This window comes from Jaculus jaculus, chromosome 14, assembly GCF_020740685.1.
Source record: "Jaculus jaculus isolate mJacJac1 chromosome 14, mJacJac1.mat.Y.cur, whole genome shotgun sequence".
In the NCBI taxonomy this organism is placed as follows: Eukaryota; Metazoa; Chordata; class Mammalia; order Rodentia; family Dipodidae; genus Jaculus; species Jaculus jaculus.
Genome location: NC_059115.1, coordinates 57,135,826 through 57,149,048, shown reverse-complemented (window position 1 = coordinate 57,149,048; position 13,223 = coordinate 57,135,826). Strand labels below are relative to the sequence as shown.

Here is a 13,223-nt window from a genome sequence, read left to right as displayed (position 1 = left end):
AGACCATCTATAAGATTTCAGCTCCAACCTCTAGCAGGTTAATGGTAGTAAAGTCTTACAAATCTTGTGTTTAGATTTTGATAATTCATACATATTATACTGATTCTTCTGAATTGTTTTCAGATGATTTTCTAGTTAATCCTGTGGGTTTAAATTTGTGATTGAGGGATATAGTAAAAAAAAAATCTAGGTTTTAAATGAATTCTTTCAGTGCATATTTAAAATCAATAATTAATATTCTGGTTTAGTAAATACTTAACAATATACTGTTTCTTATTATACAGTTTTTTCTCACACAGTAGTTCGTAATTGGTAATCCACACTGCAGCTGGAGTGTAGCTCATAGCATGCGTGAAGCACTAGTACCACAAAAATAAACAAGCACTTATTTTTGTTTTGTTTTTAAAAGATTCTGTTTTGTGTTTGTTTTACTTGAAAAATTTAATTACATTTACTAACCTGTCTATTCTTCTGTTCTTTTTCTAAATTCCAAATATTAAATTGTTAAGTATTAATATGCCTTTATTAATGTTTTCTTGCCACATGAGGTACTTTAATATGTATGTATGTATGTATTACATACATATAATGGCATTAGGGAATAGGTTCCCCCACATGGACCTATTAACTATAAGCACAGAAGATATTATAAAGGAATTTATTCTTATTTTCTTGACCCTAAAATGTATTTCTTCTGTTCCTTAAGCACAATTCTTTAAAGATTGTAGTAGGAGTTTAATATTTGTGTAACACCTTTTTCCTCCTTATACTGCTGACATGTTTATTTCCTCAATCTAACCCCAGGAATTTTGCCTTAAAACAACAACAAAAAAAAAAAAACCTAATGTTGCCTTTATGATTGTCCCCATTAGAGAAAGAATACAAGTCTCATATTTAAGTGAAATGCTTATTTGCTGATCTTATTTCTGGATCACTGAATAAAGTCCTAGGTGCACAAGACGCTTCAGAGGAGAGCTGGTCTGTTGCTTCATCTGTAAAAGATGAGCAAATTGACCCAGTGAGGTTAAGTTTTAATCATTAAAAAGGCTAGAGAGTGGTCAAATAGTAGCTTTGGGGGGGGGGGGGGCAGAGAATGGACATGCCAGGTCTTCCTGCTGCTGCTGACTGACTCCAGATGCATGTACTTCTTTGTGTATCTGGCTTTATTTGGATACTGGGGAATTGAACCTCCTTCCCCCACCCTGCTGTCAGGCTTTGTAAGCAAACATCTTTAACCACTGAGCCATCTCTCCAGCCCAGTTGGTGGCTTTTTAAGATTGATTTTGAACCAAGCTTGGTGGTACACGCCTTTAGTCCCAGCACTCGGGAGGCAGAGGTAAGAGGATCACTAAGAGTTGGAGGCCACCCTGAGACTACATAGTGAATTCCAGGTCAGCCTGAGCTAGATGAGACCCTACCTTGAAAAAAATAAATAAAACTAAGAAAATACACTTTTAAATTGTTTCATCTTGCTTTACAGCTTATTAAAACTCATCATCATATAATATTTATGATAAAACAATGTAGTAAATAGGCATGCCTTGTAAAATAATTATAAGACTAAAATTATTGAGCTAATGTAACAAGCTTATTGCTTAAGAAAGTTAAATATCTCACTGTTCATTTCTTTTATGGCAGCCTTCCTTCCATCCATCCTTCTTTTCTTTCATGGGATATTCCTCTGTAACCCAGGCTGGCCTTCATGGAAGTTTATAAACATAGAATTTTAGAAGTATGTCCTGTTTGACTCTGTTATTCATTGACATGAGCGATAATTGGAAGTGGAAAGAAGTTTTTAGATAGTGACATAAGAATTCTTAGATTATATTGCTATAGTGACCTGTATAGGTTGTATGTTCAGAAAAATCTCTTGTTTCTTTGTGTGCTTTCTTTCTGAATATTTTAATGCTGGTCAGAATATGGGAGACTAATACTAGCTAGAACAAGCCATCTTATTTACTTATTAATAAAGTGGTTCAAACAGTTGTGTTACAGTAGTAGCATTTTAGCATAAGAGCTTTTTTTTTTTAAGGCTTTCCGAGGTAGGGTTTCACTCTAGCCCAATCTGATCTAGAATTCACTATGTAGTCTCAGGATGGTTTTGAACTCATGGTGATCCTCCTACCTCTGCCTCCCTTGTGCATGTGGCTAATGTGGGTCCTGGGGAATCAAGCCTTGATCTGGGTTCTTTAGGCTTCACAGGCAAGCGCTTAACCGCTAAGCTATCTCTCCAGCGTGTCTGTGCTTTCTTGAAGTCATTTATTTAGTTTTCTTGTGCAGCAGGCTTAATACCTGTCTCACAAAATGGTAAGGATTAAATGCAACAACATTTGGAAAGCACATAGTCTTCCAAGCATTTAGCAGATATTAACTGTTGCTAATTTTGTTTTGGGGGTTACCAGTTTGGTAGCACTAACAATGTTTATAAGTATCTTTTAAAGTTAGTTCTAGCTTTAAATCGTTTTTCAGCACTGACAAGTGAAAAATGTGCCATTAAGTAATTGGAAATTGGTCCCATGTTTTTGCTTAGTCATTTCAACTGATTATTTTTTGTGACTAATGTTTCAAAATTTATGATGCTAACAATAAGGCTTTAGTATAGTGGCCGTATATAAGGCAAATTAACTCTTTAAATTAGGGATTCCCAACAAGAAGCAGTTTTCCCTCGAGGAGAGACATTGAGCATTGTCTGAAAGTAGTTTGGGTTGGCATGACTTGGAAGGGTGCCACTGGCATCTATGGCCATAGATGTCATTAAACATTTTAAAATGTATCAAGAAGTACCTCACAGAGAATTACCCATAAAATATCAGTCATGCCAAAGTTTAGAAACCCTGATCTATAAATTACAGAGCTGATTTTTTTTTATCATTTGTAATGTTTGAAAACCACTTATATGGTAAAATAAATTTGAATGTTGGAATCAACCCTTGAATATAGATACATTTAAGTTCCTGTTATTGGTACATTTTAAATGAAAGCTACTTTAAATACAATTATTGTTTTATTGTAGATGAACCCACAAGATCACTGAGTGGTCTCATCTTGAAGAATAATGTGAAAGCACATTTCCAGAACTTCCCAAATGGCGTAACAGACTTTATTAAAAGTGAATGTTTAAATAACATTGGTGATTCGTCTCCTCTAATCAGAGCCACTGTTGGTAAGTTGCTACAAAATCTTTACGTATCCCACTTGTAAAGTGATTAGTTTTAGAGATGGGATATCATTTTCACAGGAATTTTTGTTTGCTTGCTTGTTTGAGACAGTGTCCCACTGTAGCCCAGACTGACCTGGAACTCCCTCTGTACTCCCAGGCTGGCCTCCAACTCTGAACGATCCTCCTCCCTCTACATCCTGTGTGCTGGGATTAAAGGCACGTGCCACCACTCCTGGCTTAAAGAAAATTTTTTTGTTTTATAGCATCAATCAAAGTATAGGACTAAATTTTTATTGGTTTTTCTTCTGTTTCTAATATTAGCCTTTCTGTTTCCACAGTTCTTCTTCTATCTTCAGAGCATTTAGCTTATTTTTAGGGAAAGAAAACATTTTGTTAGGTTATGTAATGTTGAAACCATTATAATAGGCAGACATTAGTCTGGGCGCATATAACTGGCTATTGGTAGCACATATGTCACAGGTGGTAGCAGAAATAAGGGAGCTGTGAAAATAGGTGGCTTTCAGAGAAGCCACTCGCTACCATTCAGCACAGCTTTTTTTTTTTTTAGATAGGGTCTCAGTCTAGCTCAGGCTGACCTGGAATTCAGTATGTAGTCTCAGAGTGACCTTGAACTCACAGCGATCTTCTTACCTTTGCCTCTCAAGTGCTGGGATTAAAGGTGTATGCTACCACACCCGGCTGTCAACATAGCTTTAAGGAACTGTATTTTGCAAAGACCTGGAAAGCTGCTATTAATCTATGAGGTTGTTTAAATGGATGGAAGTCAATGAGATGAACCAAACTCTTTTATTAAGCTATTTTGTTGAGCCAGGCACTCAGAGGCAGAGGTTTAGGTGGATTCACCATAAGTTTGAAGCCACCCTGAGACAACATAGTAAATTCCAGGTCAGCCTGGGCTAAAGTGAGACTATGTCTCAAAAAAATAAAAAAAATCCAATACATTGTGGGCTGGAAAGATGGCTTAGTTTAATGGTTAAGGCACTTGCCTATGAAGCCTGACAACGCTTGTTCAAATCTCTCGATTCCATGAATAGCCAGAAGCCAATGTGATGCAGGAGTGCAGTGTTGGCATTTCCGCACAAGGGACACACATGTCTGGAGTTTATGGTGGCTGAAAGGTGCGCCCATTCTGTCTCCCTCTCTGTCTCTTTCAAACCCACCCCCCCCCCATAAAAAAAGGATACATTGTGAGCCGGGCATGGTGGTGCACGCCTTTAATCCCAGCACTTGGGAGCCAGAGGTAGGAGGATCGATCCCCGTGAGTTCGGGGCCACCCTGAGACTCCATAGTGAATTCCAGGTCAGCCTGGGCTAGAGTGAAACCTTACCTCGAAAAGCCAAAAAATAAAAAAAAAATAAAAAGGATACATTGTGTCTTAAGTTTGAGACATACTGTTTCTGTCTTATCAAACAGAAGCTCTCTGATTTCCTCCTCAGGCATTCTTTTTGTTTTTTATTTATTTATTTATTTATTTGAGAGCAACAGACAAAGAGGCAGATAGAGAGAGAATGGGTGCACCAGGGCCTCTGGCCACTGCAAACAAACTCCAGACACGTTTGCCCCCTTGTGTGTCTGGCTAACATGGGTCCTGAGGAATCAAGCCTTGAACCAGGATCCTTAGGCTACACAAGCAAGCGCTTAACCGCTAAACCATTTCTCCAGCCCACTTCAGGCATTCTTATATTAAAGAGTGCCATTATTAGTATTGAAATCTTTTGTTGTATAGAAATATTTGTAGCTTGACCAAAGGAAATGCGTGGTTTGTCTAATATACCCTGGTGTACCCTTGTAAGACTCTCCCAACGCTACGCTGCTAGAAAAAATGGGGACATGTGTGCTACCCTTTTCTATTTCAAATCAAACAGAAATCCACATAGAGCACAGTTTTACTATTTTAAAGTACTTGATTTGGGAGGAGCTCATCCAAAACAATACTTCAGAACTGGGTTTTTTTTACTCAAGTTACTGGTTTTTTTGCTTCAGGAAAATTGACACTATTGTCAAAGATTGGTATTTGTTTAGTTTTTTAAGTTTCTTTAATCAATTAATCTTAGTTCACATGAGAAAAAATTTAAAGCACTGTTAGGAAAACATTTTTTGTAAGTAAAATACTTTGAGTAGGTGCTGGAGAGGTGGCTTAGTGGTTAAAGGCACTTGTTTACAAGAATGTCTGCCCAGCTTCAATTCTCTAGCATACACATGAAGCCAGATGCAAAGTGGCACATGTATCTGGAGTTCATTTCTTACCAAAGGAGATTCTGATACACCTATACACATGTGTGCACACATGCAGATAAATTAAAATGACTTATAGGTTTCTGACCATATTTTTACTTTTATCAACCATGAAGGAAAATTTTTATGTATAATGTTTGTGTATGTATGCTGTGTATATTATACTGCTACTTTGCAAGATTCTTTTTGTCTAGACCAGGGTTTTACATCCTCAACACTTGACATTGTAGGGTAAATAATTCTTTGTGGCTGTCCTATTATGTGCACTGTAGGCTGTTAACCAGCATTCCTGGCTTCTGTTTCCTGGATGCCAGTAGCAGCCACACTCCCTATTGTGCCAATCAAAAGTGTCTCCTGACATTGCCAAAGATGGAGGGTCAAGTATAATTTCCTAAGCACCTAGTAGAATACTTTTAATTAAGGACTTAATGAATATTATAATTAATATTTCTGACATAAAACTAAATTTGGATGGGATTAGTGGTGCACGCCTTCAATCCCAGCACTTGGGAGGCAGAAGTAGGAGGATCACCATGAGTTTAGGCCACCCTGAGACTACATAATAAATTCCAGCTCAGCCTGGACTAGAGTGAAACCCTACCTTGAAAAACAAAAAAAGAAAACTAAATTTGCAACTTTGGGATTTTTTTTATTAATTTTGATATGAGATTTTGCTATTCTCTTACCTCATTCTGCTGAGTAGCTAGAGCTACAGGCATGTGCTTATTTCACCCATTAATTTTTTTCTATTTACAACTTCTATACTCTAAACAATGATGATAATTTCCTCCCCCCCCCCACTTTGCCCTTCACAACTCTGCTCTTCATAATATCCCCTCCCTCCTTTAGTGTCTCTTTTTATTTTGATGTCATCATCTTGTTATTATGAGGACATCATGAAGGCCAAGTTTAATTTTTACAATTTTTATTCATTTTTTTTCCTTTTCAAGTATTAACAACTTCCATGATTATAAAAATATCCCATGGTAATGCCCTCCCTCCCCCCACTTTCCCCTTTGAAATTCTATTCTCCATCATATACCTTCCCCTCTCAATCAGTCTCTTTTATTTTGATGTCATGATCTTTTCCTCCTATTATGATGGTCTTAATGTGTAGGTAGTGTCAGGCACTGTGAGGTCATGGATATCCAGGCCATTTTGTGTCTGGAGGAGCACATTGTAAGGAGTCCTACCCTTCCTTTGGCTCTTACATTCTTTCTGCCACCTCTTCTGCAATGGACCCTGAGCCTTGGAAGGTGTGATAGAGATATTGTAGGGCTGAGCACTCCTGTCGCTTCTTTCCAGCACCCTGATACCTTCTGAGTCATCCCAAGGTCACCACCATCTGAAAAGAGAAGATTCTCTACCAAAAGTGAGAGTAGCATTAATATAAGGGTATGAACATTAAGAGAAGTGCTTACTGGACAGTTTGATAAGCATAGTATATAAATTTAGCCAGACAGTGGCAAAGGTTACATCCCTAGGGCTCATGACTACCTCTGCTTAAGTTTTCAGTATCAGAGATGTATTCTCTCCCATGGAGTGCGCCTCCAGTCCAATTAGAGGGCAGTTGGTTTACACCATGACAGACATGCCACTATTGTACCCGTTGGCTCATTTGGCTTGGCTGGCTGTTGAGTATCTTCACTGGTGATTTCTCTCTCTCCCATTGAACTTCATGCAGAATGGCTTCCTCCATCTTTCTGTCAGCTGGTCTACATGGAGGAGGTTATCAGCTCAGCTCCAGCAGGATATCTCAGTGGCCTTGCAGCCCAAGTATATGGAGTCTGCTGCAATAGGGTCTTACCATCTATCCTGGTGGCAATGGCCTATAATGTTTTAGGGGCATCAGGGACCTCCCTGCCAACAACTCACTGGACGACATCTCAACCCTGGCACTGTTATTCATTTATTTTTGAGGCAAAGTCTCAGTCTAGCCCAGGTTGACCAGGAATTCATGATAAGTCTCCTACTTCAACCTCCAGAGTGCTGGGATTAAAAGGTTGAGCTAACATGTCCGTGTCATTTTTTTCTTCATGGCATTGAGACTCTTGTCAAAGAAATACATATGGAAGATAGTTTCATCTCATTAAAGAATGTGTAGCCTGTTTAGTATTTTACTATTTTAGAGACTGTTCTTTTATGTATGCTTATACACTTCCAGGTATGTTTGTGTAGGATTAATTAATCATACAGGTGGCATTATTGGGCAGAATTGTTCTGTAAACACTTAAGAATTTTAGTAGGTATTGTCAAGCATACCAATCATGTTACAAGACAAGTTGTCATGTAGCTCAGGATTACCTTGAACTCTTTCTGCTTCCCTAGTGCGGTACAGGGGTAATCCACCATGCCCAGGTCTCATAGTTCAAAATGCAAAGAATTTCTGTCAGTTTTTATTTTTGTAACTATTCTAAGGATTAGGAGACATTTTTCAAGAGTATTTAAGATCATGTGGCCTGTCTGGACACTTTGTTGAATATTTCATGAGCAGAAGTTATGTCAGTCAACTGTTAATGTCAAGTTGTAGATTTTGTATGGTTCATATTAATTATTGTTTGTGTAGTCTTATGTAAATAAAACATGTTTGGTTTCTTTGGAGGTGGAGTCCCTCTACTTGTTTTATTTAATTTTTTTCTCATGGCTCTTCTCTTCTGCTCAGGTTCTTTTTTGTTTGCTTTAATTTTTTTTTCTTTGAGAGAGAGACAGATAGAGAACAGGTATACCAACGTCTCTCACACTGCAGACAAAATCCAGATGCATGTGTCCCCTTGTTCATCTGGCTTTTGTGGGTACTGCGGAATCAGACCTGAGTCCTTAGGCTTTGCAGGCAAGCACGGAACCACTAAGCCATCTCTCCAGCCCTGTTTTGTTTAATTTTAAATATTTTTATTTATTTATTTATTTGAGAGAGAGAGGCAGATAGAAAATTGGTGTGCCAGGGCCTTCAGCCAAACGAGTATACCACCTTGTGCATCTAGCTTAGATGGGAACTGGGGAAATCGAACCTAAATCCTTAGTCTTTGCAGGCAAGCTCCTTAACTTCAGCCCAAGAGTTACTCTGTTTTGGGGTTTGTTTTTTGTTTTGTTTTGTTTGTTTAAAAAAATTTTTTTGTTCATTTTTATTTATTTGAGAGTGACAAAAACAGAAAGAGGCAGATAGATAGACAGAGAGAGAATGGGCGCGCCAGGGCTTCCAGCCACTGCAAACGAACTCCAGACACGTGCGGCCCCTTGTGCATCTGGCTAACGTGGGTCCTGGAGAATCGAGCCGTGAATCGGGGTCCTTAGGCTTCCCAGGCAAGCGCTTAACCACTAAGCCATCTCTCCAGCCCTTGTTTTGTTTTTATTGACAGTCAAATACAGCCTTGGATGGTCTCTCACTCACTGTGTTATTGAAAGCTGAGCTTGAGCTCTTCGTTCCCCTGTCTCTACCCAAATGCAGTGATTTTAGGTATCCACCATTGAAGCAGCACTCCATTCTTTTATATATAGTTTTTTATTCTTACACTGTTGAAAGTGACCTTCTCAAAATAAATGTGGAAAATTCAGAGAAAGTTTGTTTACACCATATTGTGTGGTCAGTAGTAATTATGGGTATGTGTTAAGTAACAGGCATTTTGCCTGTATTTCACTGGATTTTTGAAATAAACCTATGAGGAGAATAATTTTCCTGTTTTCATTTTTTCAGCTTAGGCTATGTATAGTTTGCCTGCTATCAGAGTTTGCACTCAAACTCACAGCGATCCTCCTACCTCTGCCTCTGGAGTGCTGAGATAAAAGGCTTGTGCCACCATGCCTGCCCAGAGCATTTCTTCTTCTTCCCCCTGCCCCCCAGGTATGGTCTTACTCTAGCCTCAGGCTCACCTGGAATTATCTATGTAGTCTCAGGGTGGCCTGGAATTCAAGATGATCCTCCTATCTCTGCCTCCCAAGTGCTGGGATTAAAGGTGTGTGCCACCACGCCTGGCCTCAAGAGTATTTATTTATTTTTAAAAAAAATTTTTTTTGTAGCAGGGCGTGGTGGCGTACACCTTTAATCCCCGCACTCGGGAGGCAGAGGTAGGAGGATTGCCATGAGTTCAAGGCCACCCTGAGATGACAGAGTTAATTCCAGGTCAGCCTGGCCCAGAATGAGACCCTACCTCAAAAAACAAAACAAAACAAAAAAAAAAATTTTTTTTGTTCATTTTTATTTATTTATTTGAGAGTGACAGAGAGAGAGGTAGAGAAAGACAGAGAGAGAGAATGGGCATGCCAGGGCCTCCAGCCACTGCAAATGAACTCCAGACGCGTGCGCACCCTTGTGCATCTGGCTAACGTGGGACCTGGGGAATCGAGCCTTGAACCGGGGTCCTTAGGCTTCACAGGCAAGCGCTTAACCGCTAAGCCATCTCTCCAGCCCGAGTATTTATTCTTAATATTACTAAAGGATCCTTAATAACTGAGCATTATAGAGCTAATATTCTATTTTGTAACTCAGAAAAATGTTAACAAAAAACTGTTACATTTTGTTTGTTTGCATAACCTGCTGTCACGGCACTGATGTACAACACAGTTGAAATAATCCATTCAGACCAGATGACATGTCAGTCAGCATGTGCCACCTAACCTCCAAGATCCAAAGTTGCTTTTCTGACTGACTGTTCATCCCTGATAACCAGTAACTATACAGGAGTTCACAACCTGTCTACATCAGGGCAAGGTTGCACAGTATGTGAACATGTAGGGTTGTGCTCAAGTGACCACATCGACTTTGCTGTCCCTGCCACCAGCCTTAGCTGCAACTCCAATTTAAGTTGGTTTATTATTTTTTTGTTTTGGTTTGGTTTTTTGTTTGTTTGTTTTTGAGGTAGTGTCTCACTGTAGCCCAGGCTGACCTGGAATTCACTATGTAGTCTCTGGGTGGCCTCGAACTCATGGTGATCTTCCTACCTCTGCCTCCTGAGTGGATAGTTTTTATATGAGTTAATTAGTAGAGGTATCTTGGTATTGTAGAGTATAATATTAGGAATCAAGATGAGAAACTTGATTTATGCTGTGATTCTTCCATATATATGCTATATAGTTTGGGGTTGATGAATAGTATCATTTACACATTTGATTCTTGGACCAAAGCATTTTATTTGGAAGTGTATATTACTCACCTGGCAGTCTAACACAGTGCAGTCAGATCCAAATGTGTGTTGTCTTTCAAGGTATTTTAATTACAACCATAGCCTCCAAGGGAGAATTGCAAAATTGGCCTGATCTCTTACCAAAACTCTGTAGCCTGTTGGACTCTGAAGATTACAACACCTGTGAGGTAAGTATTTTGATTTTTTTTTTTCATTCTGTATATTGACATGAAAAAATATGTACTGGAATTTTTTGACTTTTTAAAAAATTTTATTCATCTATTTTATTTTTGTTTATTTATTTTTGGTTTTTTCAAGGTAGGGTCTCACTGTAGCCCAGGCTGACCATGTAGTTGACCATGTAGTCTCAGGGTGGCCTTGAATTCACTACAGTCCTCCTCTGCCTTGGAGTGCTGGGATTAAAGGCATGCATCACCACACCCAGCTTCCCCCCCCCACCTCCTTTTTTGGGAGGAACTGTGTTTCTTATGTCCTTTCTGAAGTTATTGGTAGACATTGTGTTAGTAGTCATCTCTTAAGGTGTTTCAGAGTATATTTTTAGTTCTTATCTATTACATGACATACAAGCTTTGTTACATGAACTCTGATCTTGGTGTGCTGGTTGGTGTGTTGTTTTGTTTGTTTTCATTGGGTTTTTTTGTTGTTGTTTGTTTGAGTTTTTTTGTTGTTTGTTTTTTGTTTTTTTTGCCACTGAAATTAGTAGGAAGCATTCTGTTTGCGAGATGAGACAGTCTGGATTGTTTGAGACTGGGTCTCATAGTGACCTTGAGCTCCTGTTCCCACCTCCTGGAACTACAGACAGGCATGAACCTCCATGCCTGCCTGGATTTATTTTATTTTATTTTATTTTATTTTTTATTTTTTTAAAATTTTTATTTATTTATTTGAGAGCGACAGACACAGAGAGAAAGACAGATAGAGGGAGAGAGAGAGAATGGGCGCGCCAGGGCTTCCAGCCTCTGCAAATGAACTCCAGACGCGTGCGCCCCCTTGTGCATCTGGCTAATGTGGGACCTGGGGAACCGAGCCTCGAACCGGGGTCCTTAGGCTTCGCAGGCAAGCGCTTAACCGCTAAGCCATCTCTCCAGCCCTTATTTTGTTTTTGAGGGAGGGTCTTGCTAGAATTCACTATGTAGTATCAGGCTGCCCTTGAACTCACAGTGATCCTCCTCTTTCAGCCTCCCAAGTACTAGGATTAAAGACATGCACCACCATGAGACCCAACCCTGCCTGATTTTTTTCTTTTAAGTTTTTCCCTGTTAACATTTTTTTTTTAAACTTTTATTTGCAACTAGAGAGACACCAGAAAGAAATAGAAATGTGTGCTCTAGTCACTGCAAAGGAACTCCATGCGCATGTGCCACTTTGTGTATCTGGCTTTACATGGGTACTGGGGATGGAACCCTGGTGGTTAGGCTTTGCAGGCAAGCATCTTAACCAGTAAGCCATCTCTCCAGCCCCTGTTGATGAATATTTTAAGTATTCCTACTTTTAGGCTTTCATTTGGACCAAAACCTATTTTAAATGTTTTGACTCTAAAGCTGTGACTTTTCTCCCTTTCAGAAAGTAGCAGAATTTGAGACAAGGCAGGCACAGGCATAAACAACAGAATTTATGACCAAATTGACCTATATTAGGGAAGAGGAGATAGAAAGAGATAGGTAGGGGGAAGGAGAGTTAGCAGAGTCGTGTTTTAAAATTATTCTCACATGCTATATTATTACTTGGGAATATACTAACAAAACTGTAGAAAAATCAAGCTTACCCTCAACTGGTATTTGGTATGATGGTAAACATAAGATAAAAACATAAGCACAGCTGGGTGTGGTAGTGCACGCCTTTAGTCCCAGCAGAGGTAGGAGGATCGCTGAGAGTTCAAGACTACCCTGAGACTACAGAGCGAATTTCAGGTCAGCCTGAGCTAGAGTGAGACCCTACCTCGAAAAACCAAAAAAAGAAAGCGTGTGTGTGTGTGTGTGTGTGTGTGTGTGTGTGTGTAAGCACTTTCCAAAAATAAGATGCTTGTTCTAATTGTGAAAGTGAAATTGTGAAGGTTCTATATAGAAATTGTACTTCAAATAAACAGTATTCTAATCTGCCTGAACTAAAGATGGAAGCTTTCCAGATGTTGGTATGGAAGATTCCTAAGCAAGTTCCCATTTAATTTAATCATTGATCTTAGAACCGATATGGAGGGGAGCTTAATACTCATCTATAGCTATTTTGACATAATAATTAAAATCAGTACTAGGCAATACATGTTAAATCTAAACTGAAATTTCTTATTTTTATCCAGAGGATTAAGATTGAAATCTTTTTATTTATTTATTTTGCTTATTTTTATTTATTTGGAAAGCGACAGAGAAAGAGGCAGGTAGATAGAGAATGGGCACGCCAGGGCCGCCAGCCACTGGAAACGAACTCCAGATGAGTGCGCCAACTTGCACATCTGGCTTACGTCAGTCCTGGGGAATCAAACCTTGAACTGAGGTCCTTAGGCTTCACAGGCAAGCACTTAACCACTATGCCATCTTTCCAGTCCCTGAAATTTCTTATTTTTAATTAAACTTTTTAAACTACCAAATAGAATCCTTTTTTAAATTATTTATTTATTTGAAAGAGAGAGGGGGCCTGATAGAGAAAGAATGGCCATACTAGGGCTTCTAGCC

The 13,223-nt window shown here is 39.1% G+C and overlaps 1 protein-coding gene across 3 annotated transcripts in view; it reads left to right on the top strand.

Moving 5' to 3' along the window:
- The window catches only part of Tnpo1 (transportin 1), a 98,504-nt gene that overhangs the window by 35,073 nt on the left and 50,208 nt on the right, over window positions 1-13,223 (top strand). For all 3 annotated transcript variants that reach the window (XM_045133232.1, XM_045133233.1, XR_006633406.1), the window contains exons 4-5: window positions 3,014-3,163; window positions 10,615-10,721. In XM_045133232.1, coding sequence (XP_044989167.1) covers window positions 3,014-3,163; window positions 10,615-10,721 — 257 coding nt within the window. The remainder of the gene's footprint in view (window positions 1-3,013; window positions 3,164-10,614; window positions 10,722-13,223) is intronic.